The sequence below is a fragment of the Pongo pygmaeus genome, chromosome 8 (assembly GCF_028885625.2).
Source record: "Pongo pygmaeus isolate AG05252 chromosome 8, NHGRI_mPonPyg2-v2.0_pri, whole genome shotgun sequence".
Taxonomy (NCBI): Eukaryota; Metazoa; Chordata; class Mammalia; order Primates; family Hominidae; genus Pongo; species Pongo pygmaeus.
In genome coordinates, this window is record NC_072381.2 from 11644389 (window position 1) to 11668069 (window position 23681).

Sequence of the window (23681 nt, forward strand, 5' to 3'; positions counted from 1 at the left end):
CAGCCCCTTGTCCTCATCAAACATACATGAACTGATAATAATCCCAGTCAATACCCCCACTTTCATTCTACAGTTCATTTTCCGGTACAGAAACAGTGGGGAGGAGAAGGGAGATATCTGGCAACCTTAAAACAGTCCGTCACTACTTCAAATGCACGCCTGGGTGTGGAGCCAGTTCCTTGCTATGTATAATGAGGAAAGATTTTTAAATGTTGACAAGTTTACTATGTAACACTTCTCTAAGTACTTAAAATACTAAAATACTGACCCACAGAAAATGATTTTGGTTGTTGTAAGAAATTTACTAAAATCTCATGGAACAGTCACATTTCAAAGAGCTGCTGGTCTTAGAATGGTGCTTTATTTGCCACGGGGTACATGAGAATCACTTGTGAAGCCTTTAAAAATTACCTACCCAGAGAGGCTAATTTCACAGACTGAGGTGGGACCTGGGCAGCTGTGCTCTCAAAGCCTCTCTGTTCTGAAGCATGCCTAGCTCAGGACCTGCCAGTCTAGAATGAAGTCTGTCAAGTACCTATCAGAATCTCCTAAAATCTCCTAAAATTATTTCACCATTAATTACTATCTTACAGTGGCATAATGAGGTCCAAAATCTAACAATGACTGTACCATTTCCATATAATACGGCACTTAAAATCACAAAGATGGTCAATTTTATTCTTCTAATAAAGGCAATTCACCAGTAACTGTAAATAAATCAAGAGCAGGACTTACCCGTTCCACAGCTGCATTATGATCTGGGAGCTCCTCCTCACTGCAGAGGAAAAACAGTATTATATGAAATTGTTGAAATCAAAACAAACTTTTAAAAGCTTATATACTTATAGATACATATGATATACAATATTTATTTGTCATCACAAGAGTTACATAAGCTTCTATTCATTGAATTCAATATGAAATGATAGCTACTCTAGAACCACAGGGCCCCCTATCTTCAAAATCCAGCCCTGCACTGTCACCAGTAGCCACAAGCCACATTTATTAATAAAAAGCATCTAATTAACATTAAATTTAATTTAGTTTAACACTGAGTTAGTCTCACTAGGCACAGTTCAAGTGCATGAATGTCACGTAGCTAGAAGCCACCATACTGAACGGTACAGATATAGAACATTTCCATCACTGCAGAAAGGTCCACTGGACAGCACTACTCCAGACTAGGAGTGAGCAAACTTCTTCTAGCAAGATAAATATTTAAACAGTAAGTATTTAAGGCTTTCTGGGCCATACCATCTTTTTCACAACTATAGCTCTGATGTTGTAGTACAAAAGCAACCACAGACACTACGTAAATCAAGTGTGGCTCTGTTCCCACAAAACTTTTACAAAAATAGGTGGCGAGCTGGATCTGGTCCACAGGCCCCAGCTTGCCACCCTCTGCTTTAGACCACCACCTCCACTCTTGGTTCAAACTATGGTCTATAATCAATGACTGTTTAAAAAAAATAGCATTAGGAAAAAACTGCCTCCAACAGACTTGTGAATTTAAAGAGAAAACTTTATTCAGTACAATAAAGAATGCTTGGCTGGGTGCGGTGGCTCACGCCTGTAATCCCAACACTTTGGGAGGCTGAGGCAGGTGGATCACCTGAGGTCAGGAGTCGAAGACCAGACTGCCCCACATGGTGAAACCCCGTCCCTGCTAAAAACACAAAAATTAAACAGGTATGGTGGCAGGTGCCTGTAATCCCAGCAACCTGGGAGGCTGAGACAGGAGAATCACTTGAACCCAGGAGGTGGAGGTTGCAGTGAGCTGAGACCGCGCCATTGCAATCCAGCCTGGGCAAGAAGAGCAAAATTCCATCTCAAAAATAAATAAATAAATAAAAATGCTTCACTGTCAAAATTTCAAGAGATTATTTTTTAAATATACACTAAAAGATCAAATTCATTTCTGACACAGTATATTTGTGTTATCATCTCTAATATAAAATATTCTGAGATTCTTGTATTAACTGTCAGTAATATAAAAACCACATGCTATCCATAAACAAAGTTATGCACTTTGTGTAGCTTTCTCAGTAGTACTGTTTTGGCAACACCATGTTTATATTCTTGCCTTAGTTTCTCTTGAGATCAAATAATATACCATCTTGAAGAGCATGATAGAGCAGTATTCACCAGTACGGTATTTTCAAAGGCATTCTTTTTCTACTCTTAGAAGTCCTTAGGTGAACAATTACTACAGCCACAAAACTAACAAAAAAGAATAACAGCCAAAAGAGATCTTAGAGAGTCCAAATCTCTCATTTCACAGATAATACAACTAACATTTTCACTCAGTCACTCAGCCTAACAGAGAGATGTTTAGCACTAATTCAGTGGGTTCAACTTCAGAGAGACAAGATCTCAGATCATGCAGGAGTATATGAAAAAAAGGGATGGAGGTTGAGAAAACGATTCTCAAGAAGAAACGAAACTGGTTAAAAATAAAAAAGTCTTCAGACCTCATAGATAGATGATAGAATAAATATGTGGTCCAGCTTTCCTATACAGATGTTCTGGCATGATTTCTCCATGTCTAAAACTTTTCATGGAGAATCTGCTGTGTGCATACCAATCTCCACAGAGCTTTTCCCCCTCAAGTCTCTGTACCGGCATATGCTTAACTTTCATACCCTTCCAAGGATGATGCTGCTGCTGCTTACCAAGAGCTCCCTGAAATGCCCAGAATACGTAAGTTGGCATGCTGGAAGAGCTCAGTAAACGGCGCTGAATGAAGATATGAACAGGAGGATGAACACATGCCTGCAGGCATGGATGCATCCTTACCTTGCCTCCTAAATATCCTTCAAGTGGAGGAGAAAAAAGAAGGACCACAATCTGGGTAAATGCAGAGAATTCCTTTAGGTCAGCAAACTATGGTGCATAGCCCAAATCTGGCCCACTGTGCATTTTTGTAAAGTCTTAATGGAACGCTGTCACACTCTGCCATGAATGTATTGTCTCTGGTCATTTTCATGCTGCAACAGCAGGGTTGAGCAGTTGTGACAAAGACCGTACGACCTACAAAGCCAAAGATCCTTCATATCTGGCTCTTTAGAGAAAATGTTTGCCTAACCCTGCTTTAGAGAACAAGGGCTTAAGAGCACCTAAAGGCTGCTTTAAGAAAACACCAAGCTGATAGCAAGTACCTATAACTCACAGAAATACAGTAAGGGAAAACCATAAGACAGCCATCTCTGGAAAGAGAGAGACCTTAACTGGATACATTGTTCATCTACTCTTAAACTTTGAAAGTATTACTAATCAGAGTTTATGTGCCTATAACCTCTCAACAGCTAGGTGGAGTATTTATGTTAACTATAAGATGAACTTTCATTTGGAAACTTAGAATTTAACTTGTTAAAATTAATAAGTTGACTATATTGACTAAATTTTATGTTTGTTTTTAAAGTAAATTTTATCTAAGTATAAATTTAAGCCAGTCAAAATTTATAGGATTGGTAGAAAGAGTTCTCAAACCTTTGTAATCAAAATTATATATATTATATTTTTATTATATTATATATATGTTATTTATATATATATATATATATATATATATATTTTTTTTTTTTTTTTTTTTAGACGGAGTCTTGCTCTGTCACCCAGGCTAGAGTGCAACGGCGCGATCTCCGCTCACTGCAACCTCCATCTCCTGGGTTCAGGTGATTCTCCTGCCTCAGCCTTCCAAGTAGCTGGGATTACAGGCGCACGCCACCATGCCCGGCTAATTTTTTGTATTTTTAGTAGAGATGGGGTTTCACCATGTTGGCCAGGCTGGTCTTGAACTCCTGATCTCGTGATCCGCCCGCCTGGGCCTCCCAAAGTGCTGGGATTACAGGCGTAAGCCACCGCACCCGGCCAATGATACTCTTTAAAAACAAACACACCTTTATCCTGCATATCCTATACAGTCATTTTATACAGTCATAGTAAACTACAGAGTCTGCTTTTATAAATATACATATTTTGATAAGTAGCTGAAAATCTGAAGCTTGGTATTAATTTTATCTTCTTTATTTCTGGTATGACTTCCTTCTAATTCTTCTATTAATAACTTGTGACCTAAATACATTATCTATCATTATCCAAATACCAAACATTCTTTGTTAAGTAGACTAGCAGTGAGTATTTTTGATTAACATGTGAAAGTTCTCCACCTTCTTCCTTAAACAAGCTCTGTGTCTCTATTCTCCAGCTTTAACTCCACCATGGCACACTGGAGAGAATGCCTCACTGCTGAGTACTAAACAAACAGGTTGCTCATCTGGCAGAGCTCAGCTGGTTTGGCAACAGCTTTCATATTTATTGTGTAATCTATTCCAAAACCAAGTTGTTCTATATTTGTTCATTATTGTCACTCCACATATAATAACAGGTAATTTAAGTTCCTAAAACTGTAATTAGATATAAACTCAGGCAACAAAGGTTGCAAAGTTATTTTTGCCATTTTATTGTATTAACATTGACACTTAAAACCCAATTTCATTGCAGAATGAATCAAAAATTACAAAGAACTAAGACAGTAGAAAAAAATGCTCTTTCGATCAAGGTGTGACAGGGAGTAATACCTAAATGCTTACACCAAGTGATTTTATTCAATAGTGCATAAAACTCCAGTCTGTGGTGACAAGCAATAAAAACCACTAGTAACAATGTCTGGAGAAAATGTTTTACTTAAACTACTCATTGTACTAAAAATCACTGATTTTGGTGAAATTTATTAAGGCTTGACATCACCCCAATATCCATTTCTATGCTTCATTATGTTCATCTGTGTTGTCTGTTTTAGGACCACATCATGGAGTAAATAAAATTAGTGTGACAATATGAGAATGAGTACCAGTCTACTTTATTTTTTAAAAAGCGGTGAGCTTAGCTATCTTAGTACATATCTCAATAGCAGTGTTCATTTCAAACAGTATCCTTCTCTTTAGGTCCTCGTTTTCCCCCTTTAACTTTCTTTCTAGGCATTTCAAAGCACTTGTTCTGTATTTCTCTTATTTAAAATACAAGAAAGCAGCAACAGGCAGCATACTGTAGCAGTTCAGAATGCAAGTTCTGCAGGAAGACTGCCAAGGTCCACACCCCAGAGCTGACGCTCACTGTCAATACAACGTGGGCAAGTTACTTGACCTCTGTGCTTCAGTTTCATCACTTAAAAAGAGGAAGACAAAAACAGTACCTACCCCAAAGAGCTTTTCAGGGGAATAACTGAGTTATTCCATGTAAAGAGCACAGAACAGTGTTCGGCACACAGTAAGTGCACAATAAATATTTGCACTTTTTCCCCACTAGAGCCAAATGGACCTGAGCACACACAGTGAAAAAACAAATACAAAAGAACTGACTGCAATATTCAGATTGCCAAATACAGACTAGGCTCCTGGGTCAGAATCACTTATTTCATGGCTGTAAATAGTTCAAACACGGTTTTATACCTAGAAATGCTTCTCAATAGACAAGAGTCAGAGAGACTGGATGCTTTCACTGGGGAATGTCTTCCCACCCAACTATCACAAGTGTGGACAAATCACTGGATTCACATTTGCAGGCATATTTCATGAAATTTAGCTGGCACCTCATTATTTTACAATTTCAGTTTTGTATACCTTTCAGATTTGTGAATGTAGTTTTTTCTTAAAATTCATTTTAACTTGATGGTATGTTTTCAATTCCCCCAAATTAATGGAATGTGTATGTGTGATCACAAGGGTGTGTTTAAATGTTAATAATGTACTTGTGCACTTAAAATTTTACATTGGAATCCATAATGCTAAAAAGCCAAATACAGCATTTGCCAGTTTAAAAAAAGGTACCTCTTATGTCTAGGGCCCAGCTCATGTTGTTTTAAGCAATAAGAAAAGAAAATTTAGGTAATTAATAGATCCTTTTTGGAATGCACAGGTTTCCATATGTATTTTATACCATATTTGGACCATCTTATGATTTAAAAAATAAAAATAAAAAATCTGGTTCAGAGGTTCATTCCCACCAGAAACACTTGGGAAGGTCAAAATCAGCTGAGGTGCCTCCTATCTTTTCAATCAAAATCTAGGAAAGACCTTGAAATCTATTTAAACAATTTCCCAGCTGATTCTAATGTGCAGGCAAGTTGTGAACCCACTGGTGATAACAGTCTTAATGCTTAAATTGTCCTTCATACCCCAGATCTGCACACTAACCCACACAAATATGCAATCATTTCTTGTCACATGCGCAGCCAAGTTTGATTTTTTAAAAAAGTAGGGGTGGAAGTTTAATTTAAGAACAGTATTTCCATCATAGTTAAATATTGCTGTTATTCTAGTGAAGTTCAAAGGCTTCTGATTATACAGGTGGGAGGATTGCTTAAGGCCAGGAGTTTGAGAAACAGGGCAAGACCTGTCTCTACAAAAACAAAACAAAGTCTTCTGATTATAACTACTCAGAAGAACATTTCAGATAGCTAATGTCATTAGGTATAGTAACACTTAATATTTGTCCAGAACCTTATAAAGTATTCTTATATTTTACTTTTTCAAAGCCTCAAATACACCTGAAGATACATAAAAAAAGTATGTAAACTAATTCCTGTTTTAAAAATGAAGTATAAAATGGCTACATGACCAGAGAACAGCAAACCCACAAGAAGAGCACATATTCTCCAGCTCCGGGAACTGTTTCTGTCTGCTGGTTGGTTGGTTTTACTCTCAGAAAAACATAATACAACAAAATAAATTCTAGACTCAGAAAAAAAAAAAAGGAGAAAATAAGGTCAGAGGACTGTACATTACTGTGAACTATACAAAAAAAGAACGTTTTTCCTTCAAAATTTAATCATGTATTATAAAATAAAAAGTCCTGGCTTTTTTTCCTATTTATAATAAATGAAATTGGAAAAGAGCACAGTTGAATGAAAATTTAGTTAATCCTTAAATTGTATGGAACTAAAGTATAAAGATGAATAGAAGTCTCTAGCCTGTAGGAATCTGATTAAACAATACCAGAACCAGAACAGACAGATTCATACCATGTGCAGGGTGTTTTTAAGGATCCAAATTATTTTAACTGCTTTACTTTATGTGATCTAGACCTCTCTCAACTCTTTATATAACATATTCAGGATGAATGGAATTAATTTTGAGAAGCAATATTATGAATACATTTATAACTATAAGGAAGATGAATGGCATTTCTTTACAAGGCTAATTTTTAGGCTGCATAACACTAAAGTTCGAATTGCTATTTATTTTTAAAATGCACTGGTACAGAATGAAATGTTTTATAATTATTTTTAAAATACAAATTATCCATTTGCATTTAACTCTGTTGAATTATTAATATAACTCACCTACTGCACTTAATGTTCTCACTAAATTGCAGAAAATATTAAAAATTATATCTTAAACAGTTAAATTTTAATCACAGAGTTGTTAAAAAAAAAAACCCAGGAATTTAGTACCAAAAAGCATATTGTAAGACTATTCCTTATTCACGGCAATTATATTAAAAATAAAGAAAATCAATATAATAGGTGACCACAGACCCATTACAATCTAAAAAGCAAGATTTCAATCTATGTGACTTACTGTAAAAAGCCAAATCTATCCGTGACTTTGTAAACAAGGTAATCAGCATCTTCCCAAGGTTCAATCTCTGCACCTTCTCGTCCCTAAAATAAGGCACAAAAAAAAGTGTTAATCAGAGTTTATAAAACTGAATAATTTTTTTAAATAAAAGGACGAAGAAATAAGAGCTATTTTTAATGTATTATTAAAAATAAGAGCTGGAAGTGAGGCATTACAAGCCTTAACATTTTTTTTTCCCTTTTAAACCCAACTATTTTTGGCAAAATAAACACTATTTCCTAGTTATGACTCTGGAAGATGCTGTGTGTCAGCAGCAGCTGACACGGAGCTGAGCCAGGATCAGGCCAGGGTTCCTTGGGGAAGCTGATGAGGAAAGAAGAGCGATGGGGATGAGAAAGCCACTCAAGAAGAAACTGCCGAACCTTACAGTTCTAGACCAAACACGTCTCAGAGAAAGAGATTTTTTTTTTTTTTTTTTTTGCCTTTTTATACAAACTCCTTAGAGAAGCAGGCAGAGAAGCTCCTCATCTATTTCTTTACTTCACAGCTATGCCAGCCTGAAACTACTCTTGCCAAAGTCAAAAATGACCTTCCAGCAGTCAGACCTGCTGGACGCTCTTCAGGCCTCATCTGATGGATCTCTGAAGTGTACTTGTCACTGTCCCTTACTCCCTCTTCCCAACTCCTGTGACGTCGCCCTCTCACGGTCTCCTCATGCCCCATCAACTCTACTAATGGCTTTTTCATGGGTCACTCGTCAATGATGGTGTGCCCAGAGTTTGGTCCACAGCCCACTGCTCTTCTTAATCTAGGTATCATTTACTCTTAGGCTATCACTGATCAGTGAAGAAACCCCAAATATAACTATCTATAGCAATCCCTCAAATTTTAGACCCAAACTCCCAACTGTCTTGTGGACACCTCCATCTGTCTGCTTGTGTGTTCTCCTCTCAGTACACTGTGAGCATCCTGTAGGCAAGGACTGCTGCCACTCACTTCTGTCTATGAATCCCCAAGGCCCAGCACGATACCTGGCCTGTGTTAATTGTGTGGGGAAAAAAATGCACACAAGCAGGAATGAATGAGAGTGACACTGGTTTTAAATTAGTGAAGCAGTTAAATAAGTTAACTAAGTTTTTCATGGACTACAATAAAACCTCATCACAATGAAGGAAACTGTGTTTGATGTTCCAAAAATGAACTCTGGGAACATAACCGCTAAGCTGAGCACCACGTGTACACCTCATGGAAGCAGGGCACAGTGCAGGTGGCTTTCTATGATTTAATCTCCTGTTATCCTCACAAATAATCAAAAGGAACAGATACATAATTACAAGCAAGTGATACAAATACGAAACATGACATTTATAAATCACTGTTAGGACTCATTATAGACCTCAGGAGGTAAGGTATAAGGAGGTTATGTCAATTGTCAATAATTGTGATTTTCTATAATATCAAAAAACAGATTCCATACCAACATAACAATAAAACACTAATGGAAATTATACATACTTATATAAATTCAAAATCTAAGATCCGTGGTAAATTTATAATAGCAGATGTAAATTATGAACGCCATGGATATGTAATTCCATATACTTAACTTAGTCAAGTATTTATTGAGTGCCTAGTGTGAATCAGGTAATGTCCTAGGCATTTAGGATACAAAAGTAAATCAAACAAAAGAAATTCCTGCCTAGAATGTAGGGTCTCGGCAGGTGTACAGACTGCTGGGGGTAGAAGCAGGGGCATTAAACAGGGGGGTGGGAGGTCAGAGAAGATCTCAGTAAGACGATAGCATCTGGGCAAAGATCTAAAAGATGTGAGGCAATGAGGCATGAGGATATCCAGGACACAAGTGTCCCAGGTAGAGGAAACAGCCAGTGCAAAGGCCCTGAGGCAGGAGCAAGCCTGGTGTGCTGGAGGAACAGCAACAGACTGAAGTGGAGAAAAGGATGAAGAAAGACAGGAGATGAAGTCAGAGAAGATGATCTCTATGTCCCCATGAAGTAAACAAACTGCTTCTGTAATTTAAGCCCTCCAAAAAGCAAATCCATTTCTATTTATATGGTTTTTCTAATAAAACTCACTCAAAGTGTAAATATGGATACTTACTCTGTCATATTTAGCAACTATTTCAGCTCGCTCCTGGGCAAGTTTGAGTGCTACATCCTGGTCTGAATCTGTGGAGAAGACATCAAATTTAGATGAATTGTTATTGAAAGAATCGTAAAGTTAATTAATTATGAAACTAAGACATAATAAAAATAAAACAAAAAATGAATACTGCCTAAAATGACAAATCAACAAAATCAAATAAAAGGATGAGTGAAGTATTTGTAACTACAACTTTGTAATAGCAATACATGTAATATTCAATAAAAAAAGCAAGTTCATTAAGACATAAACTTAGGACATGATAAATCTTATCCTTCATGAATCACTTTTGGATCTAAAATTTCATAGAAATTGACGTTAAGTAGAAACTGAAACTGAAAGCTCTAAGTTTTCAGATGAAGCCCACTTGGGTAGAAGAGACAAACATTCAAAACGGCTTTTAAAAAGTAAAGGAACTTGGATCTCCACAAAACAAACTTGCACAAGATACAATATTTATTTTACATGATACAAATATGTCTTTGTTTAGCCTCTTAGTTCGCTTTATCAACAGCCTCAACTGCTATAACAATCTCCTAACCGGTCTCTAGGACTCCAGTTTTATCATATGTATGTGTGTGTACACACACACAGACACACACACACATACCCTTCATCCTTATTAACATTAGGAGACTTTCAAAAACATAAATCTGACAACAAAAGTCAAGATCATAACATGAAATAGTATGAATGTATACCGTAAGTTTTTTTAAAAGATCAATAACAGACTATATAAAAGGCATCTCTTATCAAAAAAAAAAGCATTCTAAGAGAAAATTAGGCAAAGGTTATGAGCAAGAAATTCCTAAAAGTAGCAACAGCAGTAACAACTGTAACAACTATACTGCATTCTTATTAACTGCCTGGCAGATAGTAAGATACTGCCAGGCAGCAAATACTGTGCTAAGCACTTTACCCTGCCTTACCACATGACATTCTAAGGTAGGCATCATTATGAATCCTACACTGCGATAAAAAAGAGGCTTAGAGATTTTAAGCAACTTGTCCACAGGCATAAAGCTAATAAACAGCAAAGACAGTTTTCAAATCCAGACAGTCTTGACTCCACAGCCCACAATTTTAATTACTATTTTATAAAAATGATTACTAAAGACATGAAAAAGGACTTCCAGTTACTGATGACAGATGGAACACATGCTTTTACCTCCATTTCCCCTAAAACCCCACTAAAATAGCAACTATAGGGATTCTTGAAATCCCCTCCTCAAAGCAAATGGTGGTTCCTAAGGAGAGGTGGGGTTAAAAACAAGGGAGCTGAGTAAATGAAGTCAAATCCCTGAAAGCTGAAGGGACATGCATGTGTGTAGCAGAGCCGGGTGCAGGGTGGAAAAACCAAATCCTCATTCTCCAAAGCAGGAAACCAATAGAAATGCCAAAAACGGAAGATGCATGAAGCAGCAATACTGGCATGTTACCTAGTGCAATGGAGGCACACAGGAAAAGAATCAGCCAGGGCAGTGGAGAGTGCTTACTTCTATGGAGCAGGCAGTGAAAAATACAGGAGTCTGCTATTTTCAAAATAAGACTTATAGATTGCTGAATCTTTAAGCCAAATATAGGTCTGATAAAAATAAAATCTAAAATGAAAAACCAAGACATAGAAAAAAAAATCAACCTCATTAGTAACTAAAGAAATAAAAGTTTCAAAATATCACTTTGCACCTATTCAGACTAACCAAAAAATGCACTGATAATACTCAATGTTGACAATAATGTTGACATTGCAGTTCCTTACAATGAAGATAAACATATAAATGTATAAAATCTTTCTGGAAAGTAATTTGATAATATGTGTAAAAAAATCTGAAAACAGACATATCCTTACCCAGCACTACTGCTTCTATAGATTTATGCCAATGAGATCATCAAACAAGCACAAGGTTGTTTATAATAGTAAAAACAACAGAGTGGGAAGTTGTAAATTTGTAAAAGCTTATTTGGGAAAAAAATGTTTGTGTTACTGCTTTTCTCAGTTAAACTACAAAATGTGAATATGCTTTCCTTTGGGGGATGTGTCAATAACTAAACAGAATGATTAAATAAAGTAAAAATACAGATGAGTTGTTCAGATTTTCACCATGAATTAATGCAAACAGAAGTCTGAGATAATCAACTCAATGATATACATATTCACTACCCTATTTTAGACTTATGAGCCTTCGTCAGTTCCTTTTTCCCTCTTCTGCTGCCCAATTTTAAAACTTGATACTCACACATCTACCAAAGCATAGGGAAAGCAAATTAATGGAAATTAAAATCAAGCTGGGTGTGGTGGCTCACGCCTGTAATCCCATGGCAGGCAGATCACTTGAGGCCAGGAGTTTGAGACGAGCCTGGCCAACATGGTGAAACCTCATCTCTACTAAAAATACAAAAATTAGCTGGGCATAGTGGTGCTTGCCTGTGGTCCCAGCTAGTCGGGAGGCTGAAGCAGGAGAATCGCTTGAACCCGGGAGGCAGAGGTTGCAGTGAGCTGAGATTGTGCCACTGCACTCCAGCCTGGGTGACAGAGTAAGACCCTGTCTCAAAAAAAAAAAAAAAAAAAAAGAAATTAAATTCAAATCAAGAGAATCTGACTACTTATGAAACTCCATTTCTATTATCAGAACTGCAAAGCATGAATTTCTTTAGTAATCAGGCCAAATTCAATAGATGAATGCTTTATTGGAATGTCTTTTATACCAGTCCCTTATTCCTGCTACCAGTCCTAGGCATCACAAGTATATTTCCAACATAACAATGAAAAGTTTAAAAGTGTAAAGGCAAGGACTGGGGTTGAGAGGTGAAGACGCAACGCATCCCAAGAAAATGTCATTGTGGCAAACTATAAAATATAAAGCTTTACATAGATCACTGTCAGTCTTCCGGAAATACTGGACTTCTTATTGGAAATGGATGAAATTGCATCCTGATTTTTTGGGAGAAGTATGATGTACTTTAAAGTGATCAGAACAGTTAACTCTAAATCAAATAAATAAATTCTCAATCTTTAAACTCAACAGCCGTCTTGTGTCTGTGTGCACATGTGAACAAAGTTCCATGCACCTATAAACAACAGCAGCTGTGTTCGTTGGTACTTATGTCACATCATTATCAAATAAAAACTTAATCAGGACATTATCCCAAAAATTCACACCACATGTTTATGCTCTCCTTGCATGACAAATCCATAAATAAAAGTTTATTTGGAAAAATGTGGTTTGAAATACAATACCACTTGTTGCCAAAATATTACAGTAATTAAAGAGTAATGAGTGTTAAAATTATTGTAGCTGAAGAAAAAGTTCCTATTATTAAAAATAAAACCATGTGCAGAAATATGTAGATCAACTACTTTTTTTTTTTCTTTTTTTCTTTTTGAGACCGAGTCTCACTCTGTTGCCCAGGCTGGAGTGCAGTGGTATGATCTCAGCTCACTGCAACCTCCACCTCCCAGGTTCAAGCAACTCTCCTGCCTCAGCCTCCCGAGTAGCTGGGACTACAGGTGTGAGCTACCTGCCTAATTTTTGTATTTTTAGTAGAGATGAGGTTTCACCATGTTGGCCAGGCTGGTCTCAAGCTCTTGACCTCAGGTGATCCACCCACCTCAGCCTCCCAAAGTGCTGAGATTACAGGAGTGAGCCACCGCACCCGGCTTAGATTAACTACTTTAAATATCAGTCCTCTCATTTCACCAGGATGTTTGTTTAAAAAAAAAAAAAAAACTACATTCCAAGCCAAATTAAATCAAATTATTTTTATGATTTTTTATCTAATGTAACAAAGTTTCAAAGTAAAAGAGGCATATTTTATGCAATAAGGATCAGAAGATACTTGGATACTCAAGTGTGCAGGAAATATTGAAGTATACAGGAAAATACCTCAGCACAATTTATAGAAGAAAATGACAACTACACATTTTTAAGAAGCATTTTAAAAATTGACAACTATACAATTCTAAGATGACCTCTTTTTCCATTTAATCTGCCAAGAACTTTTAAGAATCCAGTATCCTCCTGAATTATATGCTTTAAAAGCAGGTATTGTATCTTAATGTCACTAAATTAACACCAAATTGCAATGAAAAATCCATACAAAGTTACTAAAGTTCATTTCCAATAAAATAAAATTTACAGCAGACCATTTTTCCTAGAGTACATTTTGACAGATGAACGTTAAAAATACAAACAACATCAATTTTAAAAGTACTTTACCCTTTGTGAGATAATCAGTCTGGCCTTGGGAGTTAACAACAGCTTCAGTCCTCATAGAGTAACTTATCTATTCCAAGATTTCATTATTATTTTATAGTTCTCGAACACACCAAGAGTGCTGCTAGGTGGTACCTCACACATTCTGCAACTAACTAAAACAAAGAAAGGCAGAGGTAGCTCTACTTTAAACTATCTGTGAAACAAGCACAAGAAGAAAAAGTTTGAGATGCATTCTGTCTTCTTCTAAGGGAGAAAAAAACCTTGCTGTGGTTACACAGACTATATATTTTCAAACAAAGCTGATCATTGTTGAGGGTGAAAACATGGCTTTCAGGCTACATCCCAACTATGAAGCACACCAGCCTACACCAGCATTCCATCCGCTAACAAACAGCGGCTTGAAAGAAGCAGCTTCATAAAGTGCCTTCATCTTGTGTCTCAATATTAGCCACTTTCTTATTTCTTATTAAAAATAAAACTTGTCATAGAGCAACAAAAAAATTTTTATTTAAAACATTAAACTAAAGCTAACCAGAAATGCTCCTCTCCTCAAATACATTTTATATCTTAATGTAATTTTTAATAATAATTCTTAATGTGAAAACTGTAGCCTCTGTTTCAGCCCCTGTTTCAGACAGGAAGCAAAATACATGCTAAAGTAGTGGTTTTGGACATTTTTAACAAACCACATACACATATAAGTAAAACAAATGTCTCATGAAACAGTATGTACTTACAAGTACTGTAAGATGGCACTATGAATTTTTCCATTCTGTTTTATTTATTACTTCCTTCTTCCCTTCATTATTTCTCCCTGTCTCTTAAATGGGTAGGAACCTACAATTTGGAAACCATTTTGCAAAAGTAACATCCCTGTTAGAGGCATGCCTATGGACATTAATTACACTTAACTGGACACTAATAAATTAAGTTTACGTTCAGCTTAAGCCAGGTGTAACATTCAACTAAAGCAAAAGATCTCAGAAGTTTAGAGGGGGAAAATTTCTCAAGTCATATACCAAGGAATAAGAATTAGACTGGTGCCAAAGTTCTAATCAGCTAGAAGATAATGAAACACTATTTCCAAAGTTATGAGCAAAAAATTGTCATGAACTTGGAATTCTATACCAACCATGAGGAAAAATAAAAAGATTTTTAGATATCACAAGGTGTGGTAAGCTGAAGACTGACCTTCTGCCCTGCCAAGGATGTCCACATCCTAACCCCTGGAATCTGTAAATGTTGCCTCATAATTGCAAAAGTGATTGATTACAGATGTAATTCAGCTAAGGATCTTGAGTTCAGAGATTGCCCTGCATCATGCAAGTGGGCCCAGTGTGGTCACAACAATCCTTCTGAACAGGAAGCAAGAAGGTTAAAGGAAGGAGGAGGCAGTGTGATGGTGGAAGCAAGACATCACCAGCTAAGGAAAGCAGGCAGCCTTCAGAAGCAAGAAAAGTCAAGGAAATGGATTTTCCCCTAGTGGCTCCAGAAGGAACCAACCCTGCTGACTTTGGCCCAGAGAAACTTGATTTCAGACTTCTGGCCTCCAGAACCCATTATATGATACATCTGTGTTGTTTAAGCCACCAAGTTTGTGGTAAGTCATGTGCTATTACAGCAGCATGAAAACACAGGATTCAAAGTTTACTGCCTTGGAAATGTCTCTGAAAAAGAATTTGAGAGTATACTACAGAAAAACAAAACAGCAACAGGAAGAACTGACAAAGATGCTCCTTGACCAAACTCTGGGCAGGCTCCTTTAAGCCCTCTTCTTGACTAGGCCTCTACCTCAGCCTTGTCCTATCTTCAGCCTGCCTAGTCCAGTTGTAGCAAGAATCCTGCTAACTCAGTTTAGCAAGAATCCCCCCACCCTTCATGAAATCTGATCATCCTAGATATCTGAACAGATTCCTCATCCCCCACCCTTGATATCTGATCACCCTGGCCTGTCTTCAGCAAGAATCTTGTTATGTCGGTTTAGCCAGAATCCCCCTACACTTGATGTCTCTCCTCTTAGTGATTTTCCATCACCGACCTTCTTGCTCTGCCCATTGGCTATCCATCTCCACTTGTCCTTGTTGAGTGCAGAGTTGGGCCTGATCTCTCCACTATTTTAATAGTCTTGATACCGACTGCAATGGTCCTGAATAAAGCCCACTTTCCCTTTTTAGCAAGAGTCAGAATAATTCTTTTACACAAAATAAGAAAGGGAGGCAAAAACAGGATCTGTAACATTGCACAGGCCAAAATTAGACATTTCCAAATGCCAACTGTGTAGCTGCATAGAGAGCAACCTGTCTACATTAGAATAGGAAACATAAGGTGTCTTAGAAGAAAGTGGATTCCAGGCAACACAAAGATCATGGGTATAGTAGTGATACAGTAAAAGCTTACATATAAATACATCAAAAAGAGTGTAAGGGGGCTATTAGAAATCTGAAGACAAGCAATTAACAGAGTGAGAAAAGTCAGTCTGACATAACATAAAATACAAAGGGACATGGCTGTGACCTTAATGGTATACGAGAAAAGTGAATTCATTTGATCTTGACCTCTTCAACGTTAGGGATTATGTTTCCTTCCCTACACACCTCATCATAATACTTGAAATTGAAGTAAATGATACTGACATTATGATGATTATGTAAGAATTGTATTGGCTATTAATGTTCACAATAAAACATAGACAATGTCTAAAACTGAACCCTGATCTGCACACACTCTCCACTCCAAACCTAAGCCCCCACTTTCTAGAAGCAATCACTGTTAGCTGCCAAAAATATTCTCCACACTATTCAAGAATCTGCATGTATTCATGAACACCCACAAATATTTCATCTCCCATTTTATTCAAAAACTAGAATATTCTAAAATCGACACCTCTTTTTCACTTAACAGTACATCTTGGAGACTGTATAGGTCAACACCTATAGATCTACCCAGCAGTGCCCCTAAAGGTTAACAACCATTTCTGGGGGAAGAGGCAGAGGCAATGGGCCCTGTTTGTGGCATCTGCAGATTTCCATGTGGCAAATACTCATGCTATGGTGGCCAGTTTCCAAGCTACCAAAGGGATGTCACTGAACGCAGTTTCTCCAGTACCCCAGTGGGTCTACCTCAACCTTTTCCACAGCTTTACAGCATCCTAAAGTATTAGTATAATTTATTCAACCAGCCCTTCTCTGTGGGAATGAACTAAGAGAAACTTAGAGAATGGATCAGCTTGCAACGGGAGTTAAAGATGAAGCACCACGCAATAAAGAGCTTAATAGGCAATGACCACCAAAGGCAAGCTGAAAAAATGAGGAAGCAAAAACTACCAGTAAGCAGAGAAAAGTAGCTGGTACAGAGAAGGAAACAGCACCTGAGATACAGAGCAAAGCAGTCACCACCAGAGACCTTTTAGCCCAAAAGAGACTGAATAGCCCAACCCGAAGGTGCTTCACGCTTCAGTTCCTGATGCCTTTCATTTCTAGTATAATGAATTCAGACAGCAAATGTTCTTTTTTCCTTACAATAATCTGAATAAGTTATTTGTGTCTTTCAACCAAATTCACTGGTGCCCCTTAGTTATGTTTTTAGTTGTGATCACTTTCTCACTGAACCGTGGACTAAGATACATCAAGAAAAAAGATTATTTTTAAATGCTGAAATCTTGGTAAACATATTTGTGATCACTTCCTCACTGTACCACAGACTAAGATATATTAAGAATAAAGATTATTTTACATGTGGAAATCTTAATAAACACCACTGATAAAACTGTCATGATAATTTTGCCATGCTCTAGATCCAAGGCTGGAAGGAATGCTCAGAGGAGGAATGAGCAGTGAAGCAGATTAACATCAAAGCACAACTAAAAACACAAAAAATAAAGAAAGGTACATCTGCAACAAGAGTCTGAAATACCACTTATTTTGACTGGTCACTCCAGTCAAGATGAAATATGGGAACCTAAAGGCTACATATACCAGCTCTCCCCCTAAAACATCTTGTTCTGAAACAGCACTCTGGGATAGCCTAAGCCACCCTACCACTGGTGGTCCTGTAGGAAGAACTGCTCCAGTACCTCCTCCTGACCCCTTTATTTCCCTTTATTGGGAGATCATCTAGAATCCCAAGAAAAATAGCTCAGAGCAGTCTGAGCTCTGTGAGGTCCACGAAATCTATCAGGCCCAGAGAGATGTGCATATGGGACTGCAGTTATGGATCCTCCCATGCCTGGGGAAAACTGTTTCAGGACATTTTGTGCCTGGCTAGCTGTCTCCCCCATTATCTTCATGTTCTTGGAATTTGTGATACAAAGAACAAGGTTTAGACAATCAATAGCTTATGTTATTTTGATGTAAATTCTTGGTAAAATCTTAGAAACAGTCCCTTCTTTTTTCCTTAAAAACCCGCTTGTAACTGCTGCTAATTGGAGTGTATATTCAGGGCAACTTGAATCTATGTACCCGGGTGGCCATCCTCAAGCTCTGGACTCAAATTAACTCTACTTAATCATATTTCCATTATTTAAGGTTGACAATCCAATCCTATACTTCCCTGTGGTCCAACCCAATCCCACTTGCATCTCTCATAACTACATTAATTCCACATTAAACAAATGTCTTTTCAAAAACTGCACAACCGCAAAAACCCATTTATCTCCATCTTGCTCCCCCTATCAGCATATAATCTTAGAAAAATCATTTGGCTTCCTTTCCTCTTTCTTATGTTTACTTGGGAACAAGAAAAGAGACAGATCATAGCCACAATTATAGAGCAGTATAAATAATCACCATCAAGGAAAGGGACAGCCAGTGAAAGCAAGATACATGAAAGACGCAGTGCCATCAACCCACAAAGTCCTCAGAAATGCCCAGATTTTCTCTTCAAAAGAGCCACACAAGTTCCATACATATCTTCATATTCCTCCAGGTTTTGTTTTGGGGGGATTTTGTTTGTTTTGAGACAAGGTCTCACTCTGCCACCCAGACTGGAGTGCAGTGGCACGATCACAGTTCATTGCAGCGTCAATCTCCCAAGGCTCAGGTGATCCTCCCACCTCAGCCTCCTGAGTCCTAAGTAGCTGGGACTACAGGCGCATGCTACCATGTCTAGCTAATACCTGTATTTTCTGTCGAGATGGGATTTTGCCATGTTACCCCGGCTGGTCTCGAACTCCTGGACTGGAGCAATCCACCGCCTTGGCCTCCCAAAGTGCTAGGATTATAGGCATGAGCCACAAAGCCCAGCCTACTCCTCTAGTTTAAGTATGCATTATCTGATACAATCAAAGTGTTCAAAAGAAATAAGCCTAAATGTTCTTCAATTTTAACCTTTCATTATCAGCACAAATATGATTTATACCTTCCCATTCAAAATATTTCTTATATCACCAACAGCATTATTACCATTATTTCCACTGTATCATGCTTCAAATTAATACTTTTTTATTTTTTCATTAAATTTGCAGAATACACTCTTCAAACAAATTCTATAAATGCCTAATTGCCAAGCGAGTAGGGTGAGTGGGGCTGGGGAGAACGCAGCAAAGCTCTGCTAGCTTGGCCTCCCCTTTCCCTATGGTGATCACTGCTGGGGTGGAAGGACCAGGCACACACACTGCACCTGCCAGCCTCTGGGTGTGCCCACTTGTAATGCTATTGCCCAAATGATTTCCCTTCCCATCAGCTTCCCAGCTGCCACCTCAGCCTCCCTTCAAGGAGTCCCCATGATTCTCCATGGCTTCCCCTGATTCTGCAAATAAAAAGATCAACAGTGTCTATATAATTGGTAGGTTGCTTGTTTTGTTTTTGTAAGCACATATTTTTAAGATCATTGGGAAGAGGACAAATTGCCAATATTTTATACACAGAGCACCTTGCGTCAGGTGGATATTTAATATTTCTATAACTAGTAAAATATTTAAATTATGGTTTTAATTAAGTTAAAATTTTTTCTCACACCAAGTCCTGGGTCGGCTTCTATCACTTGCTTCCTAATTTCTAGAAAGATAGGAAACAAAATAATTTTTAAAGTCCTAGAAACGAATGCTGACAAGATTTCATTATAACAGAGAAGACTTTTTTTTTCTCAAATTTAATCAAAACTAGAATTGTAAGCTGCTTATATATGCTCCACCTTACCACTGCCCATTGCCAGTAAGGCAGAACTGGCCACTGCTGCTTCTGACCTACTGTATTTCCACATCTGTTACCTGTAATTCTGTACTGAATATATGTATTACATGTCTCTTCTATTGAACTATGATCTCCATGAAAAGAGGACAGTTTCTCATCCATCCTGGTGTCTCTGGTATCTATCAGTGCCTAGCCCATGGTAGATGCTCATTAAACATTTCTTGAAAAGCATAAAAAATTACTAAAAATTAATTACTAAGGTGAATTATCCAACCAATTAAAAATTTAATATATCAACGTATGCTGAAAATCAGACTCACAAGCTAATTTCCATATATACCTTAACTACAAAAAAGTATACTTTTGCTAAAGATTCTTAGCTTTCTCTTACATATTTATTCCATTTATTCTATTTCAAGATAGCATTTAAATTTTTATGAAGACTAAAATTCAGACATGACAAGTCACAATCTAGTTATCTAAATTTGTACTTCTGGTTATCTAAGAGTCCTTCACCTGCATTTTAAATAACATAGGGGGCTCCGGGAAGATGAAGGGCTCGAGAGACTCATCTGCTGTGTTTGTGCTCCAACCCTCCCTTCACTCTGCTCTTCATCTCTCCTACTCGCAGAGCTGCACACGCTCCCTTTCGTTGTAGAAAGACTCTGCTCACGTGGCTGGGTGTGCTTCCATCACGCTTCAAGTCATGTGGAGGAAATGCGGCGGGGGCAGCACTCCTGAACTCTCCCACTCTCCTCTCCAAGGGGCAGAAGGACATGTGGGGTCAATGGTCTCAAACAAGCACCTGGGCAAGACAGGCTCACCTCCTGCTCTCTCTCAGCCCCTGTCCCTGGGTGCAGCCTTCTGTCCCTGGGTGTCCCCTGGTCTGGTCTCTCTAATGGGCTCTCCATGCAGGAAGGTGCCTGCCCTTTGAGGCCCAGGCTTGTTGGCTGTGTCAGTCACCCAGTGGGCAGGTCTAAGTCAAGCAGGCTAATAAGCCCTTTTCAATCCAGATCTGATGCCATGTCCTCCAATCAGCCAACAGAGGAGACGATCTGATCTCCATCTGGCAGTCTCCTGCGCCTTACTTCTCAAGGAAAAGAAATAGTATCACTTAGTGACTCCCTGGAACCCCCCAAATCAGACTAGTAACTCCTACATTTATGTGTAAGATGAGTCACAGCTTAAAAGGATATGAAGTGATGTAACAATATTTAAATACCATTACTACTGAAGAGAAACATAATTACTAGCTGTTGCATATGAGTGCAATCCCACATTTGGGGACAGGGTTGAATGACAAAATTGCCAACAACAGATATTTAGAACCAAGACAAACATATGAGTCATTTTACTCACTTCAATACGCCTACAGTTGCTGACAAAGTCAAGATTATATTTTAGCTGCTTTTGCAGCAGTATGATTGTTTTAACAGATGACACAAGACTGGTTTGTAACAACTCCTTGCTTGTGGATATTTTATAAACTGTTTATTGAGAGGTTACTATGTGCCAGACACTGTGCTGAGCATTTAACATGCATAATCTCACTTAAACCTCACAAAAGCCTATGTTAGTTTTATGACTATCCCCACTTTACATATGTGGAGACTGAGGGGTGGAAAGGTTAAGTAATTCAGGCCATATGGGAAGTAAGTGACAGAGCAGGACTTAAAAGCCAGGCTGTCCAATTTCAACTTCAAAGCCGTGTTTCTAACCAAGTGCTTTTGTTGAAGTGTAAGTATTAATAGATGATCTTCCTACATTTCTGCTCACTTCTGCTAGTCCTTACATTTCTTCCCACAGAAACAAATCTATGTGATTCCTGTGAATTCTAACAGCTGTACTTTCTGGATTCTAGTAGCCTTCCAATCTCATTACATGCAATTGTCAATTATTTGTGCAAAATGGAGATGAATGGTATTTTGAAGAATCCCAGAACAATTTATATGAAATATTCTTTGTGGTCATAAGTAACTGGACCTGCTATATTATGTTTTAAGTTGTGTGTTTTATGATAATAACAAGAAATTATCAAGAAACATGTAAAAATTTGACACAATAATCACCAAATGATACTGAACTTTACTAAAACACTTTATGCTTTTAGTGTTACTAAAGCAACTGCCTTCATGATTAATTCCCATGACTACAGAAAGGGCTCTATTGAATCTACTTCATTCACTTAGTTTTAAGAACTTTTTTCCCAGCTCATTCAGAATTGCAAGTATGTGCAGTTACATGCACTACAATAAAAGTTTGTGTTGAATTTGGCCCAATAGGTATTAACAAGAAATGTTCTAATTACAGCAAATTCTTGCAGACCAGATATAAGAAGATAATTCATAGACTGCCCACTCTGATGGTTAATAACTAATTCCACAGACAGTGGTAACGATCAACCCAATGGTAACCCTTTAAATAAAAAATAATGTGCAAAAGCCAAACTGTGCCTAAAATGACACTCAAAAACAAGAACCAGGTATTGCCTAGAACAACTGAGAAGCACACAAGAAGAACTATATTATCATCCTTTGAGTTACATAAGTATTACTGGGTCCCTGAATGGCCCTTGGGTTCAAATTTGACCATAAGGCCATCAAAAGCCAGCAATTTGGTAACACTGAATGGGATTTAATAAATAAAAGTGCTCATATCACACTAAAACTGTCACTCATTCAATCATTTTTGTAAGGTACCCTAAGCTCGAAGCACAGTACCAAAGAATTCTCACAAGACACAGCTGCATTCCACACATTTCACCTAATAAACCCTAAACTGCGTTATATATAAGTATCTCATATGTGCATATGTGTTTAATATTATATTCCTTACACTCTGTTACTGTTATTGTGCTAATAATGTTGGGTTCGGGTAACATATAATAAGTAAGATTTATTTTATATAACAAACATCAATAGTGCTATATCTATATATATATATATATATATATATATATATATATATATATATATATACACACACACATACATGGTAGTCACTCTTCAGGAGACCAGATGAATTAAGTAGCAACTAAGAACCTGACTCATAAGTAGTAACTAGCATTTATTCTGTACAATCTAAATGCTTTATGTATATTATCTCATTTAGTCTCCCCACATCAAAACTATGAGGTAGGTATCATTATTGCTCATTAAACAAATGAGAAAATTGGTAGGTTAACTGCAAAGATCACATAGTTCTTAAGTTAGAGAAGTGGCACTTGGAACAATGCAAGAAGGCTTTGAATAAATAAAATCGCAAGCAAATGAACAAAGGCTTAACAAGAGAATCTGTCAACAAGGATCCTCTAGCATTAAATAAGGGCAAGAGGCAAGGAAATGCCTTCAAGTCAATAGAAAGTCGTAAGTGTTTTACCACTGTAAGACAGAGCAACCTCCCTAGATGTGCACAGATCTTAAATAATGGATTTCACCAGAACTGAGCCATTTGAAGCCTAAAGTTAACTCCAATACCAAACAATAAATCATCTACCTACTGTGGAAAACAAAACACAATTAAACAAGAAAAGCCACAGACAGAAAAAACACTGGAATGAAATGCACTAAAGACAGATGACACTGACACTATAAGTT

The 23681-nt window shown here is 37.5% G+C and overlaps 1 protein-coding gene across 4 annotated transcripts in view; it reads right to left on the reverse strand.

Moving 5' to 3' along the window:
- Nucleotides 1-23681, reverse strand: part of USP6NL (USP6 N-terminal like) — a 151100-nt gene that overhangs the window by 59235 nt on the left and 68184 nt on the right. For 3 of the 4 annotated variants that reach the window (XM_054435474.2, XM_054435477.2, XM_063669550.1), the window contains 3 exons: nt 9699-9766; nt 7581-7663; nt 736-775 (listed from right to left, as the gene is read on the reverse strand). In XM_054435474.2, the coding sequence (XP_054291449.1) occupies nt 736-775; nt 7581-7663; nt 9699-9766 (191 nt within the window). Of the gene's footprint in view, nt 1-735; nt 776-7580; nt 7664-9698; nt 9767-13957; nt 14028-23681 lie in introns of those variants that run through there. The other variant, XM_054435478.2, reaches the window with a different exon arrangement.